Source organism: Gossypium hirsutum, chromosome D10 (genome assembly GCF_007990345.1).
Source record: "Gossypium hirsutum isolate 1008001.06 chromosome D10, Gossypium_hirsutum_v2.1, whole genome shotgun sequence".
NCBI classification, from domain to species: domain Eukaryota; kingdom Viridiplantae; phylum Streptophyta; class Magnoliopsida; order Malvales; family Malvaceae; genus Gossypium; species Gossypium hirsutum.
Genome location: NC_053446.1, coordinates 20,453,815 through 20,479,538, shown reverse-complemented (window position 1 = coordinate 20,479,538; position 25,724 = coordinate 20,453,815). Strand labels below are relative to the sequence as shown.

At 30.8% G+C, this 25,724-nt stretch overlaps 1 protein-coding gene, 1 long non-coding RNA gene, 2 other non-coding genes and 2 pseudogenes across 4 annotated transcripts; 4 read left to right on the top strand and 2 right to left on the bottom strand.

The window, feature by feature from the left end:
• Nucleotides 1–1,507: 1,507 nt before the first annotated feature.
• LOC107916149 (uncharacterized) lies at nucleotides 1,508–2,312 on the top strand. Its single transcript, XR_001689402.2, has 2 exons — nucleotides 1,508–1,655; nucleotides 1,989–2,312. It is a non-coding gene; the product is annotated as an uncharacterized lncRNA (long non-coding RNA).
• A 1,592-nt stretch (nucleotides 2,313–3,904) lies between these two features.
• On the top strand, nucleotides 3,905–4,012 carry LOC121222786 (small nucleolar RNA R71). The gene has a single exon (XR_005920157.1). It is a non-coding gene; the product is annotated as a small nucleolar RNA R71 (small nucleolar RNA).
• A 4,356-nt stretch (nucleotides 4,013–8,368) lies between these two features.
• On the bottom strand, nucleotides 8,369–10,338 carry LOC107914559 (shikimate O-hydroxycinnamoyltransferase). Its single transcript, XM_016843501.2, has 3 exons — nucleotides 10,192–10,338; nucleotides 9,575–9,985; nucleotides 8,369–9,485 (listed from the first exon to the last, which is right to left on the bottom strand). The coding sequence occupies exons 2-3, from the start codon at nucleotides 9,983–9,985 to the stop codon at nucleotides 8,586–8,588; spliced, it is 1,311 nt and encodes a 436-aa protein (XP_016698990.1). The 5' UTR covers nucleotides 10,192–10,338; the 3' UTR covers nucleotides 8,369–8,585.
• Nucleotides 10,339–12,309: 1,971 nt separating this feature from the next.
• TRNAT-GGU (transfer RNA threonine (anticodon GGU)) lies at nucleotides 12,310–12,381 on the bottom strand. The gene has a single exon. It is a non-coding gene; the product is annotated as a tRNA-Thr (tRNA).
• Nucleotides 12,382–12,740: 359 nt separating this feature from the next.
• Nucleotides 12,741–13,668, top strand: LOC121222048 (protein TIC 214-like; annotated as a pseudogene).
• Nucleotides 13,669–14,193: 525 nt separating this feature from the next.
• Nucleotides 14,194–18,399, top strand: LOC121222046 (protein TIC 214-like; annotated as a pseudogene).
• The last annotated feature ends 7,325 nt before the right edge of the window (nucleotides 18,400–25,724 follow it).

The window sequence follows — 25,724 nt, the reverse complement described above, 5'->3', positions numbered from 1 at the left end:
GAAAAAAATCAAAACCCAGTAAGTTAGGGTTTGATTCCACAAAATTCCTAAATATCGAATATTACCTTTATTTTTATTTAGAAAAATTCTCGTCTCAAGAAAACAACATTTCATGTCCAATGCGTTAGGACATGATGTATCGAATTCCTGAGATAAGCTTTGATTTTGGAATTTCTACATTTAAATTGAAGAAGGGATATTCGGTTATCTAAATTCAACAAGGAAAATTGAAGCCCAGTAAGTTAGGGCACAAACCTCTTGAGAATCTTGAATACCGAGTATTTTGAAGATTTATGCAAAACGATTTTGATGTTTTTCTAAACAAATGTAAGGTGATTGAATGGTAGTGCGTAATTCAAAATGATAATTCGTAAAGTACGATACATGCTAGTGGACGATAAATCATCAAATAATATAAACATGTAATGGAATACGCGTAATAACAATCGTCTCACATCGTACAACAATAAAAGATTAAATGAATTATCAATCTAAAAAGTTACACTAAATATAAAATAACAAGGAAGAAAAATAATACACATTGATTTTAAAAAATATAAGATATGTGAAATGAAAGATTTAATATAAAGGATAATATACATATGATAATGCATATAAAGGCTGAAATAAATAAAATATAATAAAACAAGGTTTTAAAACATAAATTATATGTACATATATGTATAACAAAAATGGTTTAATATAAATTGTATATCTAAATATATGTATAATAGTATTGCACACAAAATATTATAAATCTTTAAAACACAAGGGTATATAAATGGGTTTTAAAAAAGAGGTATTATAAATAAGATCACACAAAATATATATATTATATTAGATTAACATGGAAAATATATAAAATGATACATGATGAAATTAAATATTAATATATAATAATATAAATACTTAATATAATAATACACAATAAATTTATAATACTAATAATAATACATTTAAAAAAGGAAAATGATACATTGGGATTAAATACTAATATATGATAATTACTTAAAATAACAGTACATATAAAGATAAATGAAAACATGACCAAATATAGTAATCTATAATAATAAGAGTAATAATAATTAATAGTAAACTAAAAAATGCAAAAGGGACTAAATCGAAGTCAAAACTAAATTTAAAGGAAAAGAAACGAAATTAAACAAGGTCCACCAGGTCAAATAGTAACACGCGCTTAATACAAGGGACCAAAAAGGGAAATAATCCCTCGCCCTCAAGACGCAGCGTTTGGATCTGGATAGGATTCACACAAATTCAAAATACACGGGGAAGATTTAAGAATAACGAAAATGAAATTGAAATGATGGGATAAGACCAAGGGATCAAATGCGCAAATAACCCTTGCGAACCCAGAACGCGCGGATCTAATCCTGTTCGGGTCGGGTCATCGGGTCTTGCATAATCTGAGCAAATACGGTGCCGTTTTGGGGCCACTGATACAGGCCCCAAACGGCACCGTTTAAACACCCCACAAGAACTAACTGAAACCCTAAAATTTAAGGGCTTTCATTTTCTCTTTTACTCATCAGCAGAAAAACTAAACTCTCCTCTTCCCTGCCGTCGCATCAAACCTAAACCCTATCTAACTCCGATTTGGACGGAGTAAACAGAGCTCCAGCGTTGCGTTTACAAAGGTAAGAGTCCTCCCTTTTTCTTTTGTATTTTTCGCATCTAAAATGAAAACAAAACAAAAAAAACGAAAGAAAAGAAAATAATCAGAATCAAACGAAGTCGAAACACCACCTGAAATGATCTGTTCTTTTCTTTTCTTTTTTGAAATTTTTCATCTTTGTATTGCTTTTTCGTCTGTGTAAACTTTACAAAAGTGAATCAATCGGCTTTTATATTGCCAAATATTACAAAAATCGTTTATCCCTTTTTTTCTTTTTTTTCTATTATTTTCTTTGTTTTTTCTTATGTTGGCCTATTGTTGTTGTTTTGCTGTGTTGTCTTCGTCTTCTTTGTAGGTACGGAGGCCAGCTAGCATACGAAGATGGTGGACGTGGCGCAACATACGCGGAGGAGTTGGGGCTTCTGCATCGCTGGGGGTTTGTTGCTGCTAGGGTTTCTGTTAACTGCCTTTAGGTGCTAGGCCATTGGGCCATTAGGTTTTTGGTTAGTTTGGGCTATTAGGCCGTTATTTGTAAATGGACATTCAAAAATGGGCTGATGTTATATATTTTATTTTTATACTAGTTTGGTATTGGTGTTTGGGCCGGGCGAATATTGGGCAATTACAGAAACCACCAACCACCACATATTATTATATTAAACCAGAGATGCATTTGATAGCCAATTTTTTTCAATTTAATTTTATACACATGGGATTAATAACTTATCAAAGTTTTATTTATTTTTATAAATATTAGTTGAAAATATATAAACGTTTTCAAAGTTGATGTCAATAAAATATTTTAAAAAAAGTTACAAATGCAATTGAAAAGATAACCAATAAAATTGGGCAACATTAGATAAAATATCTAAAAGGAGAATGACATCGCAATTCTTGTTCTATTTTATAAAACAAATCAATTTATTTATTGTCACAAAACACCAAAAATCAACCTATTCTCTGATTTTTCAAAATTTGACAACTACTTCATCATTCAAATAATATGCTTATAATTAAGAAATACAAATAATATTGGAGAGGCTCTTCTTCCATTAATATAATTCTTATTATTTAAATAAAATTCAACACTCATGAGTCATAAGACTTGTTTTACTGCTATTGCTAATGCACCAAGATAGATGGAAAGATAGAACGTGATATGTAGAAGTCCTAAGAAGTCTTGAAAACACGAAAAATCCACAACCCCTTTCAAGCGGCTCTAATTTCTCCTCCAAGAAAGAAAACTTGACAAGAAAAAGTTTGAAAATAATTCTCACAATCTGAAAAGATTGTTAAAACTCTTCTAGAAGAAACTCAATAGAATTTATAAACTCAAAAGAGAAGTTGAATAATAATGAATTTTATGAATTGTGTACAATACAAAGGCCTATACATAGGTTAACTAAATAAATCAAAATAAAACTCTTAAGTATACTAGAACTCTAATTTAATCTAAATAAGAAGTAGTTTTAAACTAAACTTTCTTGTTAACATAAAACTCCTAAATAACTTAAAATACTTAATAATTATAAAAAAACGGAATAAAATAATAAAAAAATAATAAGAGCTGATAAATACAATATTGGGCTCATGTATAAAAATTAAGCCTAAAACCGAAGCCCAATATGATTTAAACTCGAATTAAAAGCCCAAAATTCGTAGTTCCCGTCATAATCTCGTTCAGAAATTCTGCTCACGTAATATTCACTAAAACGATCATAATTAGAGCTCCCAAACTCAAAATCGAGTGATTCAAAATGCGTTTCGAAGCTAAGAGATAGATCTTCAAACACCATGAGACATCTCAGCCCAGAAATGCTAGGATCCCATCCAAAAAATCGTCGCAATTTTGTTGATTACCCAAGCTTGAAAATTGGCAACTTTGGTGATTGGAATTTAATAAATTTCACCCCATCTATACATGTATCATTCTCCCTTTCCTAAAAAATATTCGTCCTCAAATCTTGTCGTTGATCGAATCTTGATTTGATTTGCTTAGCCTTTGACATTGTTGCTGGGCCTTGAGGTAGTGTGAGCCCATCACATTCATGGGTTTGAAATTGTGCCCTAAGACTCGCATTAGGTGGTATGGCATCTTGATATTCGAGCTTGGCGACCAAGCCAGTTATAGTGTGTTACATGTCTTCTATGATTTTATGAGCTCGTTTGTACGTATGGAACATGAGAGATACACCAGATACTTCGTCTACGTTAGATCTAATGTGCCCATCAACACTGTTGTAGAATATTTGGATCTGGAATCATGCTTGCAGTCTATGGTGCGGGCACTTCCTTAGCATAGTCCTGAAACGCTCCCACGCCTCGTATAAGGACTCATCTTCCTATTGTTTAAAGTTGGCGATTTCTTCTCAACTGAATGGTTCGACTAATTGGGAAAATTTTATAGAAAAATTTCTCCACTAGATCGTTCCATGTTGTAATGGAACTCGATTCTAATGAGTCCAACCAATCAGTCGCATTGTCACATAAGGAGAACAAGAATAATCGAAGACGCACAACTTCACCGGATACCCCGTTATACTTGAAAGTGTCACATAGTTGAAGAAATCGCTTCAAGTGCTGATTCGGGTCTTCAACCATGTTGCCCTTGAACTGTAGCATGTTTTGGATAATTTGAATCGTGACCATTTTTATCTCGAAATTATTGGCGCTAATCGTCAGCCATTCCATGCTTCTTCGCACCACATCTAATGTAGGTAGGGCATACTTGCACAACATTCGCTAAACCATTGGGACTTCTTCTCGGTTATTACCTTGTTGCTCTCATAGACCTTCGAATAATGGGTTTTCCCAAGTAAACTAATTACCGCAATGGATCATTTTTCATTGCTTGACGATTGCACCTAATAAGTTGCTCCAGATCTGGCTATGGTTAGATTGGAGTGCTAGAGCTTCGGTCATAAATGACTTGAAAAGAAAATAAAAATAAACAAAAATTAAAATTGTAACTATAGGTCCTAACATTCCTACTTATCTTATTAATTATAAAAAATATTTTCAAAATTTATTGTCAAAATCTCCCCGACAACGATGCCAACAACTTAACCGCCTATAAATGAGTTATCGTTTATAGTAAAAATATAACAACAAAAGTATAAAAATTGATAACGAAGATGTCCGCAAGTGCACGAGTCAAATTGTAATATAGTTTGTACAATGAAATACTTGAAAGTATTCCGAGAATCGTACCCAATGAAGGATGAAATAAATTACAAAAACCTTTTTACAATAACAAGTTTAAGTAGTAGTAATTAATTCCTATATTACGATAAACCATAAAATAGACTAAGGAGAAAAATTAAATAGCAAAAATAAATAAATAAGAAAAATAAACAAATGATAAAAATCAATAAACCAATCCAGAAGATTAACTCGCTTTAAGGTTTGCAACTATATTGTGATTAGATTTTTAGAGTGGCTTAGCTACCAATTAACCAAATATTACTTCCCGGCCTCTAATTAACTAATCAATTGGTTTCTAATCGCTTATCTCCCGACCTAACTTTCTCAACCAAGATAACTTATGATTTACTCGATTCGACTTATCTCCCGACCTCGTCTAACCTATGATAACTTCTTAGGTTTGTCAATCCTAGTGGTTTAAGAACACAATTCATACCAACTAACCCCTCTCAAGAAACCCTAAATCCTTCATTAATCACATCCCCATTCACTCGTTAGTCATTTATGCTATTCATAATTTTAATTCCAATTAAATAAATCATATGAAAAACACGGTTGGTTCAAAAGAGAAAGAAATTTGAATAATCATTGATTTGATATTGAATGAGGAACGAAGTAACAAATTGATTGATTGGAATAAATAATTAAACCAAATGCAAAAGAAAATAAATTGAAATAATTTAATAATATAAATTAGGTCTTCGACACGTCCTAGGTCTTCGTATAAGGTAGATTGTGTGGACGAAATTTGTAACACCCCTTACCCATGTCCGACGCCGGAATAGGGTACGAGGCACTACCGAACTTAAACACAATCAACCATTTCAAGCTAAAACATGTATATTTCCATATCTACCACAACCATCACATTCAGATTTACTTTGCATACTTAATCATTCATACTATTACTTTATTACTTCAACCCCTATACATGCCATATAAATAAAAAAGATGTTTAACAAAATCTACCGGAGTAAATTTGGATAGTGTGATCCTTGATGTACATTCGATCCTCCGAACATATATATATACATCAATCTATAAGAAACAATAAACACACACAAGTAAGCTTACATAAAGCTTAGTAAGTTCATAAGCTCATAATAAAATCTCACCAAAATTTCACTAACAATTATAATAAACAAGTATAATACAACATTTCCTGCCAACCACAATCTCAAATAATCAATTTACTCAATCGAGCTTAATATCAAATATCAACTTATATTCCAACATTTAGCTTCAATTGCACTTACAAATACTTGTCAAATTAATAATCATCTTACGAATTTGAGTACATCATTTGCCCGGTGCCACGATATGTTTGAATCCTTTACAATGCTATAACTCAGTATGGTTTTCTTCACTGAAATACCATACCTACTTTTCACAACTCTGTATGGTTTTCGTTACTAAAATACCATACCTACGTTTCACAACTCAGTATGGTTTTCTTCACTGAAATACCATACCTACGTTCCACAACTCAATATGGTTTTCTTTCCTGAATTACCATACCTACGTTCCACACTTTGCCATGGATCCACCATGGACTTATTCGTTAATTCATCACTGGTTACTGAACGTACGTACTCAATCCTATGTATCCCTTAATTTGAACTTACAATTTGATTTTCACATTTTTACAATAATCATAATTTAACAACAATACACGAATTAATACATTAAATCATTCCCACATTAACAATTAATCATAAAATTTCAGTCGTATGAACTTACATGGGCCAGTTTGTAGGAGTTGTAAAAGTTTAGGGACTAGTTTGATATTTTCTCTTTTCCGCGTTTATCTTTGGATTCTCGATCTATAATATAAAATTGTTCATTCATTAGCATCTAATTCAATACTAATTCACTTCTCAATTTATGCCCTTCAATTTTTGAAATTACACTTTTACCCCAAAATTTATAGTTTTTACAATTTAGTCCCTACTCAATTAACACTTTAATTGAACTAATTCTTCCTCAAATAACACTTTATCTAATCATTTTAGGCTATTACACAACCTTTAATATTCATAATTTCAGTACAAAACCCCAATTCCTAGCTTTTTCACAATTAGGTCCTAAAAATCATTTTCTACTAAAATCACTTAATAAAATCATAATATAATGAAATTAAAGCTTCAAATCTATGATAATTCATCATAAACTTCTAGCACTTCTTCATGGTAACTTGAAAAATCATCCATGGAATCAAAACTAATGAATTCAATAGTTGGATCTAGTTGTAAAAGTCACAAAACATAAGAATTTCAAAGAACAAGCAAGAATTGAACTCACGTGGTATAAAAATATGAGAAACCAGCTTGTTTCAGACCTTCTATGGCATTTTTGCTGATGAATTATAAAGAAATCTCTAGATTTTCAATTTTGTCTTTGTTTTATATGTTTAATTTGTAAAATTTCCAATTTTGCCCTTGTTTCTCCTTATTTTATTGCTGATTTTCTTTCCCAAACCGTCCAGCCCATACAATTTGGGCCTAATTGTCTTTTAAATCCCTCCTTATTAGTCACTTAAGCTATTTAATCATAATTTAACAAATTTTGCACTATTCTCAATTTAGTCCTTTTTAATTAATTGACCATCCAATCGTTAGAATTTTCTAACGAAATTTTAATACCAACTCAATGACACTCTATAAATATTTTTAAAAATATTTATGGCTCGGTTTATGTGTTTGAAGTTTCGATACCTCGTTTTAGACCCAATTTACTTATTAATTTCTTTTTAAATCACAAAATTCACTAATTTAAAATTCTTCTATAATCACACTTCACTCATACGTATTTATTTATTAAATTTTAAAACTCACTGGTCGAATTTAGTGATCTCAAATCACTGTTTCTGACACCACTAAAAATTAAGCTGTTACAAAAATAACCCCGACATACTTGGGTAGGAAGTCGATGACCTGTGCCGTGCCACACCATGCCTATGGCGCTACACGACACACAATTTCTGCCTTGTGTCGTTCATTTTGTGCTTTGACATACTGGGAAGCTTGTGCATCACTCGTCCTTTGTTTCCATGTCAATTAGGCCCCGTAAATCTTCATCCTACACACTTAATTAAACATATTAGTAATACCTAAGGTCTGTGTCAGCCTATTGGGTCACAGCACTTATAAAATGTGTTAAAAAACACTTATTTTACTAATATTTAATCCTAAGGCTTAAATACTAAAAACATAATATCAATTACTAAATTGCATAGAAACAAGATCTTTAAATGCAGAATTGACCCGAATTAACTACAACATTTGACGGCAAGTTAATTATTGTATTAAATTTCCTTTATTTCCTAAAGTGAATGTAACAATATAAATCAATTAACTTGCAATATATATAATCAATATGATTTTTCAATTTACAAAATCGGAGCATACGCAATAACCTTGTAACCTTGTAGTACTCTTAATTCTTAAATTAACACGGCTTAGTCATACATCCTCCCCAAAAGATGATTAACATTTGTAAGAAATTGTTATCATTTCAACTTTCCATAGCAAATGCATTAAAAACTCATTTCTATTATTTACCCAAAAAAGTAATTTCCATTAAGAAATGCAACTTAATCTAGCTTCCAACATTCAAAGAAAAAGGAAATCACCAAACTTCCTAACGCAATCATTAAATGATCCATCCTCTAGATCAACCACTGCAATAACTTCCATTATAATCCGTTAACCACAAAAAAAAAATGCGCGACACACCGGTAACATAACTATTAAAACTCATAAATAAGTTTTTCAAAAACTTTCATGTGAGGGATCTCTAAACGAGCTGCCAGTGTCAAACTCCCATCGTTAGTTGGACTTGGTAGTATGTAAATTTTGCCTTCTTGGACGACATTCCCTGGCCCCATATATATGGGACGACCCCATCCGAAATCTGCCTCATATATAGGCAACCAGTTCCATGGAACAACAACAAGGTTTGGGCATCGAAAAGTATGCGGTCCTCTAACCAAGGTGTTTAAATCAGGCACTTTTTCAATGTAATCAATAGCTGATCTTAAATATTCATCATTTATCTGATTTAATCCTTCATGGATCCTCTTTATGGTGTCAGTAAACGATTCGGTTTCGAGATTACCAGCTTGAGCAATTAATGCAGTCGTAAAGATTACATTGCCGAAGTAGCCTGGTGGGAGCGGAGGATCCAATCTATATCGACCGTCGACTGGAAAATACAGCTTGGTATCTTGATCAGCTGGGAGACCCCTTGCTTTACTTACACAACGCCATATATGTGCAGCCAAGATGTTGAAGCTGCTATATTTTATACCACCGTTTGCATTTGCAACATTAGCTTTGGCTTTCAGGGTGTTCAATTGATCAGCTGTGAGCTTAAAGGTGGAGACAATGGATGGCTTATGATCATCTGATTGAGATTTTAATGCAGACTTCAATGCCGGTGAAGGGTCATATTCAACATGGTGGAGCTTAGGCGTTGGTGGGTCCCGAGCACGAAGAAGAGTTCGATCAATGAATGGTGCAATGGCAGGCGTCAAGCCCCGTGAAGTGTCAGCCCAACTATTGATGAAATGAAGAGCCGCTGCGCCGTCTCCTAAAGTATGTTGAATCCCTACTCCAAGACAAACTCCACCGCATTTGAACTTAGTTACCTGGTAAAATACACACACAATAAATAAACTATTATTATATAATTCTTTATATTTTATATCCTTTTTTCGGTGAAATGTTTGTGGATTACCTGCAATAAAATAAGTGGATAGGAAGATATTCCTTCAGAATAGTCGACTTTAGGGACTAAACGTAACACTTGATGGTTCTCGGCAAAAGCACCAATCAAATGTTCCATGACTGCAGTAGTTTCAGCTTCAACGAATAAAACTCCTTCACCGTTGCATATTATCTCAAGTCTTCCATTTTCATCATACCCCAACCTTCCAGCAACAGGGTAAAATGGGACAAGAATCTTGCTCAAAGCTTCTTTAAGCCTTCCAGTATCAAAGAAATCAGAAGAACCATTTGGCTTGTAATAGTATACAGTAGGGATGTGGTATCTTATCATCACTATATCTAAATTGGAGTTCCATAGACTTCGTTTGGGAGTGTCTTCAGCTGGACGAACAATAGCAGACTCCTTTATAGTAATCTCCATCTATAAATTAGATAACAAACTCCATTGTCAATCGCATCTTCAAATGAATGGTATGAAAAGGCAGGTTTTGATATCAATGAAAATGAGATAAGAACATGTATAAACTTCTACTTCTACTGAATGTTTGAAAGATGAAGGAGAGAAAATAGTGATTTTTCTAATTAAAAAAATGGAATGATGAAAGAGAAAGATTGGAATATTCATACCTTGAAATCGTGTTAGAAGAACAAGGGTGTAAAGGGCGCAAAGGGAGACTTGAGCAGTCCCTGGTGAAGCCTTTGCGCTTAATTTATAGATCCAGATTTTTAATGAATTAGACCAAAATCACATTGTCAAGTGCCAGCTGGTCTCCATCCCTAAATTCAATACCTTGCGTATTTATTACAATAAAAAGAACAGTTGAACTTTTAAATTTGGCCCTTCTAGAACTTTTAAAGTACAAAATTATCAATTTTATTTTTGTAAAATTTATAAATTTGATAACACCTTTTTGAAATAATATCCAAAATTATTTATAGTCCATCTTCAAACATTAATTTGAAGGATAATATGCTTCAACACACTTGAACTCACTTCTTCTTACACTGAAAACAGTACCAATATCAATACTAATTGAATTAAAACTCAATTGATAAATTTATAATAATTTTAACTATACATCATTTTTTAAGTATAGTATAATTTTGCCAATACTTTTGCTTAATTCTCATAATGAGAAAAATAAAAACTATTGCAATATTTAATACAAATCTTAAATTACTTATGTTTCTTTTACTGTTATATATAATATTATGTTTCTTTTTTGTAATATTAAAAATATTAAATTTATAACTCAACTAAATCTTTATTTTCTAAATAATTTTATGAATAAAAAATATTAAATAACCTAATGTAAATTTTAATTATTTGTAAAATACTTATTGCCCGGTCGGTGGTACAGTCTTCAGGTAAAATTAGGTTTAATTTACAAATCCATATTTATAGATGATAATTATTGGCATGATTTAGTTTATTCCGGATCTAAATTTGATTTAATTCCTCTTTTTTTTTAAAAAAAAAACCTTCTATATTTCATAAAAAGTTATAAGTATAAATATAATATAATTATAGTACAATTACAAAGGTATGTTTAACTAATTATAAAATAAAACTAAAATTAATATAAAGTATAAACGAATTAAGTAAAAACCAATTAATTGGATTAAAAATTATATATAGTAACAACACATGATTGGACGAGAGACACATGCATGGTAATTATGCATGATGACTCTCAACTCGAGTACTCAAAGACTTGAAATTTCAACATTTGTTAATAATACCAATACCTTATTAATATATACACATAAATATTAAATAACTATTTTTATATAAACATGTACTTTTTAATTAAATTTATGACCAATATTTTGAATTGTGTGAGACCAACTAGAATTATAAAATTGTTGGAATTGATTGATTAATTCATCTAATGTGAGAAATTTGGTTTTTAATGTCTTAATTATATTCTTATAACAAATTACATAAAATAGGAATAAATTAAAATATGACATAGATATAGGAATAATTAATACATGATGGGAACATAATATAAATACAATATAAAGATAAAGTTATAAAAAAAATTAACATGTAAATAAATTATACAAAATTAAAAACTCACAATATTTTCTCTAAAATTTAAACAAATTACTCAAAATATATCACAAAATGTATTAGGAATGCATATTTCAATTACAATAATAAATCTTACAAAATATAAATCGAATAAAAATACGTTATAAATGTCATAGTATTATTGGTAAAAGTTAAAGCCTAAGTTTTCAAGTATCGAAGTTTGAGTTGTGACATATGTAATTATCATGTGTGGATAATCAATTTTATCATGCACAATTATCATACGTGGATTTTATCTGATTATATTTTGATTTTTTATCTGCTTATAATTTATATTGGTTTGATTCTATTTTACAGTAGAAAAAATGCGTTCCTTGTCATTAAATTAATGTGTTTGCTCGCGGTAATTGTGGCCTCTTGGGAGAATCGATGACTGCATCTTTAAGGCATTTGCTAGTACTAGTACATTTGAGAATTCTTAATTGGCTGGTTGTAAATAGCCCCAGGACTATGGAACAAAGGATTATCCCGGACACCTACACTGAGGCATTGACGGTGATTCTCAAATATCGCAGAACTGAATGTGATATGATGAGATAGAATGCAATAGAAACAAAGACACAGGGAACGGGTTACCTGCTCTTAACGGTCAAAACGAACCCTTTCATTCTGACATTTTGAATTCTTTAATTCGGAATGAATCAAATCTCCTCAAGTAGGATTTGAACCTACGACCAGTCAGTTACCAGCCGAATACTCTACCGTTGAGCTACTGAGGAACAACGGGAGATTAGATCTCATAGAGTTTAATTCCTGTTCTCAACCCATGACCAATATGAACTCGAAGTTTCCTTCGTAACCCCCGAAACTTCTTCGTAGTGGCTCCGTTCCATGCCTCATTTCATAGGGAACCTCAAAGTGGCTCTACTTCATTATATTCCATCCAAATCCCAATTCCATTTTTATATTGTCATTGACATGACATAAAAGATGTTGGTTCTAGTCTATCTTTTTCTAGTTCTATATATGGATATAGAAAGTTCAAAAATCATCATATAATAATCCAGAAATAGAAAAGAAAGGGAGGTTAATGATGATTTTAAAATCTTTTATACCAGGGAATCTAATATCCTTGTACATGATGATAATCAATTTGATCGTTATGGTCAGACTCTATTATGGATTTTTGACCAAATATCTATAGGTCCCTCTTAATCTTCCTTCTACGAGCTCGGGTTATGGAAGAAGGAGAAGAATGAACTAAGAAAAGAGTATAAGCAACAACTGGGTTTATTGCAAGCCAACTCATGATGTTCATATCAATCTACTATGTACCTCTGCATTTAGCATTGGGTAAACCTCATACAATAACTGTCCTAGCTCTACCGTATATTTTGTTTCATTTCTTCTGGAACAATCACAAAGACTTTTTTTTATCATAGACGTCCTACCAGAAATTCAATGCGTAATCTTAGCATTCAATGCGTATTCCTAAATAATCTCATTATTCAATTAATCAACCATTTCATTTTACCAAGTTCAATGTTAGCCAGATTAGTCGACATCTATATGTTTCTATGAAACAACAATATGTTATTTGTAACAAGTAGTTTTGTTGGTTGGTTAATTGGTCATTTATTGATGAAATGGGTTGGGTTGGTATTAGTCTGGATACAACAAAATAATTTAATTAAGTCAATGTACTTATTCGATCTAATAAGTATCTTGCATCAGAATTTAGAAATTCGATGTCTCGAATCTTTAGTATTTTGTTATTTATTACCTGTGTTTACTATTTAGGCAGAATACTGTCACCCATTCTAACTAAGAAACTAAAAGGAATTTTTGAAACAGAAGAAGTGGGGGAAAGTGAGGAAGAAAATAACATCGAAATAGAAACTATTTCCAAAGGAGGAGGGGCTAATCAGAAACAGTGGACCAAAGAAGATAATTTTTCTTCCCTTTTTTTGGAGGAAGAGGTGGATCCAAGCAAAATCGACGAAACAGAAAAGCTACGAGTGACTGGAAAGAAAAAAAATAAAGGGCAAACTCCACTTTTGTTTTAAAGATATATACTATAAAAATAGACTGGTTTATGAAACTTTTTATCTGGATGGGAATCAAGAAAGTTCGAAGTTAGAAATATTAAAAAGAAAGAAGATAAATATTTATTATGGATTGAAAAACATCTTGTGACACTTCTTTTTTATTCTAAATGATGGAATCGACCTTTGCGATATATAAAAAATGATCGGGTTGAAAATGCTATAAAAAATGAAATGTCACAATATTTTTTTTATACATGTCAAAGTGATGGAAAAGAAAAAATATCTTTTACGTATCCACCTAGTTTAGCAACTTTTGGGGAAATGATGCAAAAAAAAAATATATTTTTTCACACTAGAAAAATTATTTTCTGATGAATTGTAAAAAAGAAACTTTAGTAAGGAGTTTATAAAAAGAGTCGAATCTTTAGATCTGGGCATACTTGAAAAAAGGACTCGATTCTCTAATAATGAAACTAAAAGAGAATACTTGCCTAAACTATATGATCCTTTCTTGCATGGACCCTACCGCGAAAGAATAGAAAAATGGGGTTCTCCTTTAAGCATAAATCAAACTTATAAAAAAATCACGGATCCATTTTAGATAAATAAGATTCATGCTCTACTTCTTAGTACTGATTATCACGAACTTGAACAGACACTAGATACACTCAATATAAAATCATTAGCAACAGAAAAAGAACTCTCTTTATTGACATTGACAGAAGATGAACAGGAAAATATCGATTATGAGGATCGAGTCAAAATTTTGAAATTTTTATTCAATATAGTTATAACTAATCCCAACAATCAAATAATTAGAAAAAAATCTATTGGAATAAATTAAATAAGTAAAAAAGTTCCTCAATGGTCATACAAATTAATCGACGATTTAGAACAATAGGAGGTAGAAAACGAGGAAAATGTAATAGCAGAGCATGAAATTCGTTCAAGAAAATCCAAGCGCGTCGTGAGTTTTACTAATAACCAGGCAAACGCCGATACTTATACTAATACCAATGATGCTAATGATCTTGATCAAACAAACGAAGTGGCTTTGATACGCTATTCGGAACAATCGGATTTTCGGCGCAACATAATAAAAGGTTCCATGCGTGCCCAAAGGCGTAAAACCACTCTTTTTTTGGACAGAGTAGACAAACCACTCTTTTTTTATTTTGACATTTCTAGACCGCTGAAACAAATATCTCAAAATTGGATATGTAAAAACAAATAATCAAAAATTTCTGATTATAAAGAAAAAAGATCGAGAAAAAAGACGAGGCGAAAAGAGAAAAATACAAAATAGAAGAGAAAATAAGGATAGAAATAGCATAAGCTTGGGATAGTCTTTTACTTGCTCAAGTAATAAGGGGCTCCGTGTTAATAACCCAATCAATTCTTAGCAAATATGTTATATTACCTTCACTGATAATAGTTAAAAACATTGCCCGTATGTTATTATTTTAATTTCCTGAGTGGTTTGAGGATTTAATGATTGGAATCGAGAAATGCATGTTAAATGCACTTATAATGGTGTTCAATTATCCAACAGAATTTCCAAAAAACTGGTTAATAGATGGTATTCATATAAAGATCCTATTTCCTTTTTGCTTGAAACCTTGGCACAGATTTAAACTACAACCCTCTCATAAAGATCCAATGAAAAAAAAAGAAAGGTCAAAAGAATGATTTTTACTTTTTAACAGTTTGGGGAATGGAAACGGAACTACCTTTCGGCTCTCCTCGAAAACGGCGTTTGTTTTTTGAGCCTATTTTTAAAGAACTAAAAAAATAAAAAAAATGGAAAACTAAATGTTTTATAGCTTTAACAATTTTAAAAGAAAAAACTAAATTGTTTCGAAAAGCTTCAAAAGAAACAAAAAAAAATGGATCACTCAAAGCATTCTATTTCTAAAGGGAATAATAAAAGAACTTTAAAAAATAAACCCAATTCCATTTTTTGGTTGAGAAAATCATATGAATTGGGCGAAACTAAAAAGGATTCGATAATCAGTAATAAGATGATTCCCAAATCATCCCTTCAAATTCAATCTATAGCATGGACAAATTATTCATTAACAAAAAAAAAGATCTGACTAAGAGAACAAACACAATCAAAAATCAAATACAAAAAATTCTAATTATAAAAGACAAGAAAAATGAATTTCTAACTCAAGAAATAAATAGTAGTCCTAACAAAATAAGTTATTAGGATAAAATATTAGAATCAGCAAAAAAAAATTTGACAAATAGTAAAAAGAAGAAATATTCGATTAATCTGGAAATTCTAGTTTTTTATAAAATTTTTCATTGAAAAGATATACATGGATATTCTTCTATATATCATTAATATTCCAAGAACCAATACCCAACTTTTTCTTGATTCAACAAAAAAATGATTGAGAACTTCATTCACAATAATGAAGCAAATCAAGAAAGAATTAATAAAACAACTAAAAATACAACTCATTTTATTTCAACTATAAAAACCTCACTTTCTTCACTTTCTAATATTAGTATTAGAAATAAAAATGAAAAGCTTTTTGTGACTTATCCTCCCTTTCACAAGCATATGCATTTTATTAATTATCACAAACCCAAGTTATTAGTTTTTATAAATTCAAACCTATCCTTCAATATCATGAAACATCTCTTTTTCTTAAAAATGAAACAAAAGATTATTTTGAAGATCAGGGAGTATCTCATTCCAAATTAAGACATCATTATGGGTTAAGATAGAAAATCGTTTGGCATTCTGGAATGAATGAATGGAAAAATTGGTTAAGGAGTCGTTATCAATACGATTTAGTTCAAAATAGATGGCTAAAACTAGTAATAGGAAAATGGCGAAATAGAGTCAATCAACACTATCTGGCTCAAAATAAAGATTTAACAAAATAGGATTCAGATGAAAAAGAAAGATTAATTCATTACGGAAAAAAAAGATTTTCAAGCGAACTCATTACTGACTCAAAAATATAAACTGAATCAAGAACAAAAATATAAAAAATCTAATTTTAAAAAACACTATGGATATGATTTTTTATCATATAAATCTGTTAATTATCAAGATAAGAGGGACATGTATGCTTATGGATCACCATTCCAAGTAAATAAGAGGAAAGAGAGTTCTTATCATTACAACATGGATAAACAAAAAAAAATTGATACACTGTGGGATATCCCTATCCATAATTATCTAGGAGAAGGCGATATCCTAGATGCTATGGGGAATTTTTCGCACAGAAAGTTTTTGAATTGGAGAATTCTTCATTTTTGTCTTAGAGATAAGGTCAATATTGAGTCCTGGGTCGATACCAGTACCAAGAGTAACAAAAATATTAAGACTGTGGTTAAGAATTATCAAATAATTGATAAAATGAACCTTTTTTATTTCACAATTTATCAAGATCAAGAAAGCAACCCATCCAATAAAAAAGGAAGCCATTTTGATTAGATGGGACTGAATGAAGAAATACTAAGTCATCCTATACCGAATCTAGAACTTTGGTTCTTCCCAGAATTTGTGTTGCTATATAATGCATATAAGGTTAAAACATGGATCATACCAATAAAATTACTTCTTTTCAATTTTAGTGGAAATAGGAACATTAATAGAAATAATATTGAAAATAAAAAAAGGGACTCCCTTATAGCACCAAACGAAAAACAAATTATTGGATTAGAGAATCGAAATCAAGAAGAAAAAGAACCAATAGGTGAAGGGGGTCTTGTATTAGATGCACAAAAATAAGGAAATTTTAAATCCGTTCTCTCAAACCAAGAAAAAGATGTTGAAGAAGATTATTATAAATCAGACAAAAAAAACGTAGAAAGAAAAAGCAATACAAGAGCAACACGAAAGCAGAGCTTGATTTCTTCCTAAAAAGGTATTTGCGTTTTCAATTGAGATGGGATGATTCTTTAAATCAAAGAATAATCAATAATATCAAAGCATATTGCCTCCTGCTTAGACTGATAAATCCAAACGAAATTGTTATATCCTCTATTCAACACGAAGAAATGAATCTGGATATTTTGATGATTCAAAATGATTTAACTCTTAGAGAATTAATGAAAAAAAGAATATTGATTATCGATCCAGTTCGTCTGCCGGTAAAAAATAATGGACAATTTATTCTATATCAAACTATAAGTATTTTGTTGGTTAATAAAAATAAACACCAAAATAATCAAAGATACCAAGAAAAAAACTATATTAATAAAAATCATTTTTATGAATTTATTGCAAGACATCAAAAATGACTGAAAATAAAGACAAAAATCATTATGATTTGTTTGTTCGTGAAAATATTTTATCCCCTAACCACCGGCGAGAATTGCGAATTCGAATTTCTTTCAATTCAAGGGATAAAAATGATATGCATAGAAATGCAGTATTTTTAAATAATGTAAAAAACTGTGGTCAAGTTTTGACTAAAAACAAAAATCTTGATAGTGATAAAAAGAAACTAATTAAATTAAAGTTCTTTCTTTGGCCCAATTATCGATTAGAAGATTTAGCTTGTATGAATCGATATTGGTTTAATACTAATAACGGCAGTCGTTTCAGTATGATAATGATCCGTATGTATCCGCGTCTGAAAATTCGTTAATGGTACATTTAAATGGTACATTTTCCCCTATATTATGTATGTATCGTGCCGGGTATATGAAAACAAATAGATGGTCACAAGGATTGTCTTGCATTTTATTCTGATACACGATACTAATTTAATGACATACATATCAACTAGATCGACAAATGAATCAACGAAATCCTCTTATTTGAACTCTCAAATTTTCTCTTTTGTAGAAATCTCTCACTCTTTTGTATCCCTATACGAATCAAATCGAGAACCGAATTGATTAATTTTATTTGAAAAAAAATGATAAAGTTCATAGCCAACTTAAAATCACCGTGCATATCAAAATGACTGGTATTATTATTACTGTTCAGTAAAATTCACATTCAAAAAAAGGGGGAAATTTTTTGGTTTTATGGTAAAAAAATTCATTCAACTCAATTATTTTTCAAGAGAAAAAAAGAAGAAGAAAACAAGAGTTCTGTTAAATTTCAAATAGTTAATTTCACCAATAAGATACGAATACTTACTTCACATTTGGAATTGCACAAAAAAAAACTATTTATCTCGAACCTATATTTATAATTGTATTGTAGTTGTATTAATATGTTCAAAAAAAAATCTTACAAATATAATATAAAAGTATTTATAACAAAAACCTATTAATTAAATACGAAAACAAATTACTTAATCCGAAATGTATCAAGTAAAACATTAAAATTAAAAATCTTACTAAACTAAATGGAATAAACCTTATAAATCACAATTCTTCCTTTTACTTTTCTGTCTCCAAACTTAGTTTTGAAACGTAACCCTCCTAATGGATACAAAAACGATATATTAAAGGAACAGACAGCAATAAAACGACAAATCCGTTTCTGTGGTCCGACTTCTAGACATTTGCACAATGCATTTAGCAGAAAAATATTAGCCTCATTTAATTGAGTGAAATCGAGTCAAAATTTTTTAAATTAATTAAGTTAATGAATCTTATTTTAGTAACTGAATTTAATTTAAATTTTTTTAGAATTAAATTGAATCTAGTAAAAAATTTTTGAATGAAGTCGAGCCGAGTTAACGAATCCTATTATTTATATTCAATGTTGCGTTTACATGAGCCGATTATTTACCTAGTAAACGAAATATAATATTATTTAACTATATAAACAATATAATAGTTTTTCCTTTTAACTTAATGAATAAATATTTATCAAAATAACGTAATTTTGTCTTTTAATTAATGGTTTTGATTTTTAACTTCTAGAAAAATATTTATCAAAATAAAATAGTTTTATCTCTTATAATTTAGATTTTCGAATAACTCGAATTGTGTAATTTATATTCGAGTTAAATAAAAAAAGTAATTTTTTATTCGAATTGATCTGAATAACTTGATTAATTCAAATAATTCAAATTACTTAATTTAAAATTTAAATTTTTATCAAAATTTTTAAATCGAAACATATTTTAAGTAGGGGTGAGCATTCGATCGAATCGAATCGAATCAAAAATTTTCGAGTTAATCGAGTTTTCGAATCTCATTTTATATCCTAACTTTATTTGAAGTTTTCTCGAATCGAATCGAGTGAGATGGAATTCGAATCGAATCGAATCGAATCGAATCGAATATATTTATTCGAGTTAAATTTTAAAAAATAATTTTGAGTCCTTGTAACCATTGTCACCTATCATAATAAAATTTGTCCACCTTAATCAAATTTTTTATTAACTTTCATCAACTCATAATTTATTTATTAATTTTTTATATATTGGTTAGCTTCTTTGCTTGCTTAGTTGTTTCAATTATCTTCAGATTCTTGTCACTATGTATTTTAGAATTAAAAAATATATTAAATGTAAAAATATAATTTTTAATAAAAGTTATTTTAAAAATAAAATGTGAAATTGATACCAATATAAAATTTTAACACGAATATTTTATGGCATAATTAATAATTCAATTTTAATATAAATATTCAATATGACTAAATAATTCAATAATATAAATAATATAAAATGTGAAATTTAATTTAATAATATAAATAATAGATATAAATAAAATTATTACTATTTATGTTTAGTGATTTTTTTGGATAATTTTGATTTTTTATTTGAGAGTAAAGGGTGAGAAGTAAAAGTTTTGGAGGAAAATAAAAAGTTTTGGGGAATAGAAGTTTGAGGAAAAGTAAATAGGGGGAGTAAAATTTTGGAGGGAAAATATTAAAAAAAAATTGGAGCGGGGAGGGTTTGGGGTAGATGAGAGGTGAGATGGGAAGGGAATAAAAGTTTTAGGGGAAAAGTGGGAGGAAGTAAAAATTTTGGGGGAAAATAAAAGGTTTTGAGGGTTTTGGAGAGTAAAATTTTGAGAAAAAGTAAATGAGAGAGTAAAATTTTGGTGGGAAATGGATTTTGGGTAGATTGGGGGGTTGGAAGGGGAGGGGAGTAAAAGTTTTGGGGGGAAAGTGGGAAGGAGTAAAACTTTTGAGGGAAAAGTAAAAAGATTTGAGAGTTTGGGGTAAAAATGTAAAATATTATAGTTTGATATTCAAATTATTCGAGTTATTCGAATTCGAAAATTCAACTCGATTCGAACTCGAAATTTGAAAACAAAAATTCGAGTTGATTCGAATAACTCGATTAACTCGAATAACTCGATTCGTTTCATTCGAAATTTAAATTTTTTTAATTTTTTCAAATCAAATCGAGTTTTACTCAACTCTAATTTTAAGCTTAAATACAAGCCACGATTTTCATGATAAACCTCACATTTTATTTTATTTTATTTTTTGTAATTTCGCAATTCAATGCTAGGACACGTCTTGCAATTAATGTTACTGTCTGTCTTCATTAATTTTTCTTCCCATTTCTTTAACAGAATTTTCTCCACCACTTGCTTTCGGGAGATAGACAGGTAGCCACGAAGGTCATCTCATTGTACTTTTCTCTAGAGGTGTAATTATGAGTTGGGTTGAATTCGGGTGGGACCTAATTAAAAATTTAAGCCTGCTTATTAGGCCCAAGTTTAAAAAATAAGCTCGAAATTTTACTCAAATCTAACTCGAAATTATTTTTATATAATTTTTAAATATATATAATACATCAAAAATATTAAAAGCATCAAAATAAATATTTCTTAACAAATTAAAAAAAAAATTTTAAAAAATATATATACTTAAATAACACTAAGATAGGTACAACTTAACAAGCAAATGTTTCTAAAATAATAACAAATTTAACAAATGCGTCTAAAATAGAGGTGGCCAAGATAAAATTTTAGGCCCGTTTTCTAGGCTCGGGCTCGACTCAGCCTGGAATATAGACCTAAAAATTTGTCCAAACTCGGCCCAAAAGAAAATTGATAAGCCTGAGCCCGGCTCGGCCCGGCCCATATTAAATTTTACAACACCAAAATAGTATATTTTAAAAAGAAAATAGCATATTAAATTTTAAAAAATATATTTGATTAAAAATAAAAAATATATATTTAATATATAATTAGGGCCGGGACGGGACCAAAAAATTTTACTCGAGGCCCGGTCTGTTTTCTAAACAGGCCTCGTTTTTTCCCAAACTCATATTTCGGGCCTATATTTTACCCGAACTCTCTCATTTTTCGGACAGGTCATCGGGCTGGGCCGAGTAGCCCAACCCATGATCACCTCTAGTATAAAATAATAACAAAATTAACAATAAAATAAGTTTTATACAATATTCAAACAATAACAATAAAATAATAGCAACACAATAGTAAAATAGTAGCAAAATAAGGAGAAAACAACAAGAAAATAGCATTAAAAATAAAAAGATAGTAGATATTTTTTTTTCATTTAGTGAATTTGGGCCGGGCCAAGACCAAAAATAACTTATCTGAGGCATGACCCGTTTTTTAAATGGGCCATATTTTTTTGTCCAAGCCTATTTTTCGGATCTATATTTTTACTCAAATCCTCTCACATTTCGAGCAGGCCTTCAGGCCGAGCCGAGTCACCCAACTCATGAACAGGTCTACTTTTCTCCATTAAAATTATTCTTTATAAGAATTTATCATTTAAATTTGTCACCTAAAAAATATCTAAATTTTTATTGCGCCAAAAGTTTTATTTTATTTTATTATAATAATGTTAAATTCAAGACACATCATTTTTAGACTTCAATACATGACAATGATGATGTCATAATATATCTTCAATAATTTAAATAATAAAAATATTTAAAATCATAAAAAAATTATAAATTAAAATTTTAAACTACAAAAATTAAATTAATCAGTTCTCTTGGAAACAAAATTTTAAATATTATGTTTAATTGCTTCATTTACCTTAAATTTAAAATTTGTGATTAATTGATATTTTACCTTAAAAGATTTGCGATTAATAGCATGAATCATTAACATTGACTAAGGTAGAAATCAAACTTACAACTAATGAAAACCCAGCCAAGCAACAAACCCAACTTCTATTATCATCTCCATCATCATCATCAGTTATGTTTACATCAAAATCAAAATATATTTTTTTAATTCTAAAATTCAATCTCGGTTTTTTATTTATATAATATTAAAAAAAACGTAAATGATATGTTCTAAAAATTATATACCAAAATGGTACATTCAAAGGGGTGGAGGATGGTGCATAGGCGGCACCACCCTAGATTATGACAGAATTTAGTTAAAAATAATAATATTTTAGTAGTGGTGCCAAAGTGATAGGCGACACCATTTTTCCATTCTGGTATATAAGGGGTATAAAAATACGAAAGGGGTATGGAGGTATGGTGCCTATCTGATAGGCGACACTAGTGACCCTTATCTGATAGGCAGTAATGGTGGTGCCTATATGATAGGCAACACACCTAGTATTTCCCCCCTCCCCACACTCCCCCATCCGACTTATTTTAAAGCATCGGTTTAAAAAAAATAGCAGAACAAGAGAGGGGGAAGAGAAGATAGAAAGAAAAGAAAAGAAAGAAAATGTATTATTATTTTTATTGTTATTTTCAAATATAATAGATTATGATAAGAAAAAATTATTTTGTTAGTATTATATAGTTTGTTTAGTGTTATTTTTATGTTTTGTTTTAAAGTTATTTTGTTCATTGTGATTTGTTAGTAAGTTTTGTGTTTAGATTAATGGCATGTTTATTGTGAATGTTATGTTTTAAAATTTTTTAATATATTTGAAAGTTTTTATGTTAGTAACTATTATAAAGTAATTGTTAGTTAGTGTTAACAACAGGAAAAAAATAGATAAATACTAAAAATATTTTTGTCATATATATTGTTAGAAATGACAATAAGTTTGATATTGTTAGAAATGGTCTCTTTTTATTCATTAAATTTTTTATGCAAGTATTTTTATGTTGTTTGAAATTGTTTTGAGAATTTTTGATTATTTTTTAACAGATTGAGTATTGAAGATGGATAATCAGTTTTTCATATGCGTTTATTTCGATGGAATCATCTTGACAACTACCGTTGAATGTATATTTGAATTTCAGCAACAAATAGCAATAAGATTTAATCGAAATGCCTCGTTCGATGATATGAATGAAAGGATTAGCGCAAAAATTCTTAGACGTTGTGGGAGAAGGATCTCGAAACTTTTCTACAAGTTTCCAATTTCGATAGATCCCATCAAATTAATTGAATGGAACTTGTAGACGATGAAGACGTAGAGACAATAATCACTCTTTATTGTTGGAATCGAAGTGACCAAAATGCACCGATTCACTTATTTGCTGAGTTAGCTGGTGTTGAGCCAACTGAAAATCTCACTGCATATGGTGAAAAACATGGAGCTCAAGAACTGTGTATAGTGGCTCCAATATCATACGTTGATAGTGAATCAACTATATGCGAGATCGATATCAATCTTAATGTTGCACCCGATATTGATGTGGTTGGTGATGATGGATACAATAGTAGTGATCCTTGTGATCAAGAGGTCGATAGTGATAGTGATCCTGATGTGGACGAGGTCCCCGATGATATTGACGACGAAGACGTGAATGACAATGGAAACATTAACGTGTCTTTAGTCGGGAACCAGATTCGACGTATTGTGATACACAATAATCCTGGACCACACATGTCGCTCATAGACCCCGACGCGACCACGTATCTGAGTTCCCAGAGTACCCTGAAATACTACCTGCTCACTGGTTAGCCGTAAATTTTGATCCTGAAGAGTTGTTCGTAGGCCAGAGATTCGAAAGTAAGGAAGAGTGTGTATTTGCTATTAAGCGGTATAACATGAATATATTAGTGGACTACAAAGTCGCAGTGTCTAAACCGACATTATATATTTTGAGGTGTTGGAAGTCGACAAAAGGTTGCAATTGGTGGGTACAAGCTGTATTTATTCAAAATTCGTAGATGTGTGAGATACGAAAATTTGTTGGGCCTCACACATGCATACCAACACGTATGACAGAAGATCATCAAAAACTTGATTCCAAAAATATATGTACGTGTATCATGCCAATGGTGAAGGACATGCCGGCCATTAAAGTTTCGGTACTGACTGCCGAAATGAAGGCACGATTCTAGTATCGAGTATCATATCGAAAGGCGTGGATAGCTAAACAGATGGCAATAGAGCAATTGTACGGGGATTTCGATGCGTCGTATAATGAGCTACAGGGATGGATAGTCGTTATGCGGGAGTACGTATCGGGGACTATCATTGAGTTACAGACAAGACCTTATTACGGTCTGGATGACCAACTACAACCGAGAAAAAAAAATTTCCATTGGATGTTCTGGACGTTTAATCCATGTGTACGCGCATTTCCCCACTACAAGCCGTTTGTGCAAGTAGATGGGACCTGGCATTAGGCTTTGTCGTCCGACAAAGCTCACGGTACAACATAGCCAGAACTACGGAACCCCAACTATATGAGCGAACATCTGCAAATCAACTAATATGGGTAAATACATCAAATGAACCCTGTTGTTGTTCGCATCCGGCATCAGTACACCCCTTATAATATGCATAATGTACGCTCAAGCTGCGCACATCACCTCCTGCTCAGTGGCATTAATTGATAAATGTTCAAAATTGGCTTTCAGCCATGAAAATCTCAAACTCGTAAATTTGGACTCAGCATCGTCGAACGAGACTTCTAGTAGGTTATAACAAAGGGCAGCCGGCTCAGCTATCGTACTTACACCCGTTACGGCACTCCCGTTGATTGGGAGCCCAAGTTGCAATGCAACATCCTCCAGAGTGACAGTGCACTCCCCACACGGTAAATGAAAAGTGTGAGTCTTTGGGCGCCAACGCTCGACCAATGCAGATATTAAATCGTACCGCAAATCAAACATCCGGATCAATGCTGCTAACTCGAATCCAGCTAACTCCAAGTATGCCATCAGTCGTTCATCCGAGAAATATCCTAAACCATTCACCCGACCCCTTAATGCGCGGTACGAGCCCTGACAGTATTAAATTACAGAAAATAGTTATAGTAACATAATTTATTTCTGTA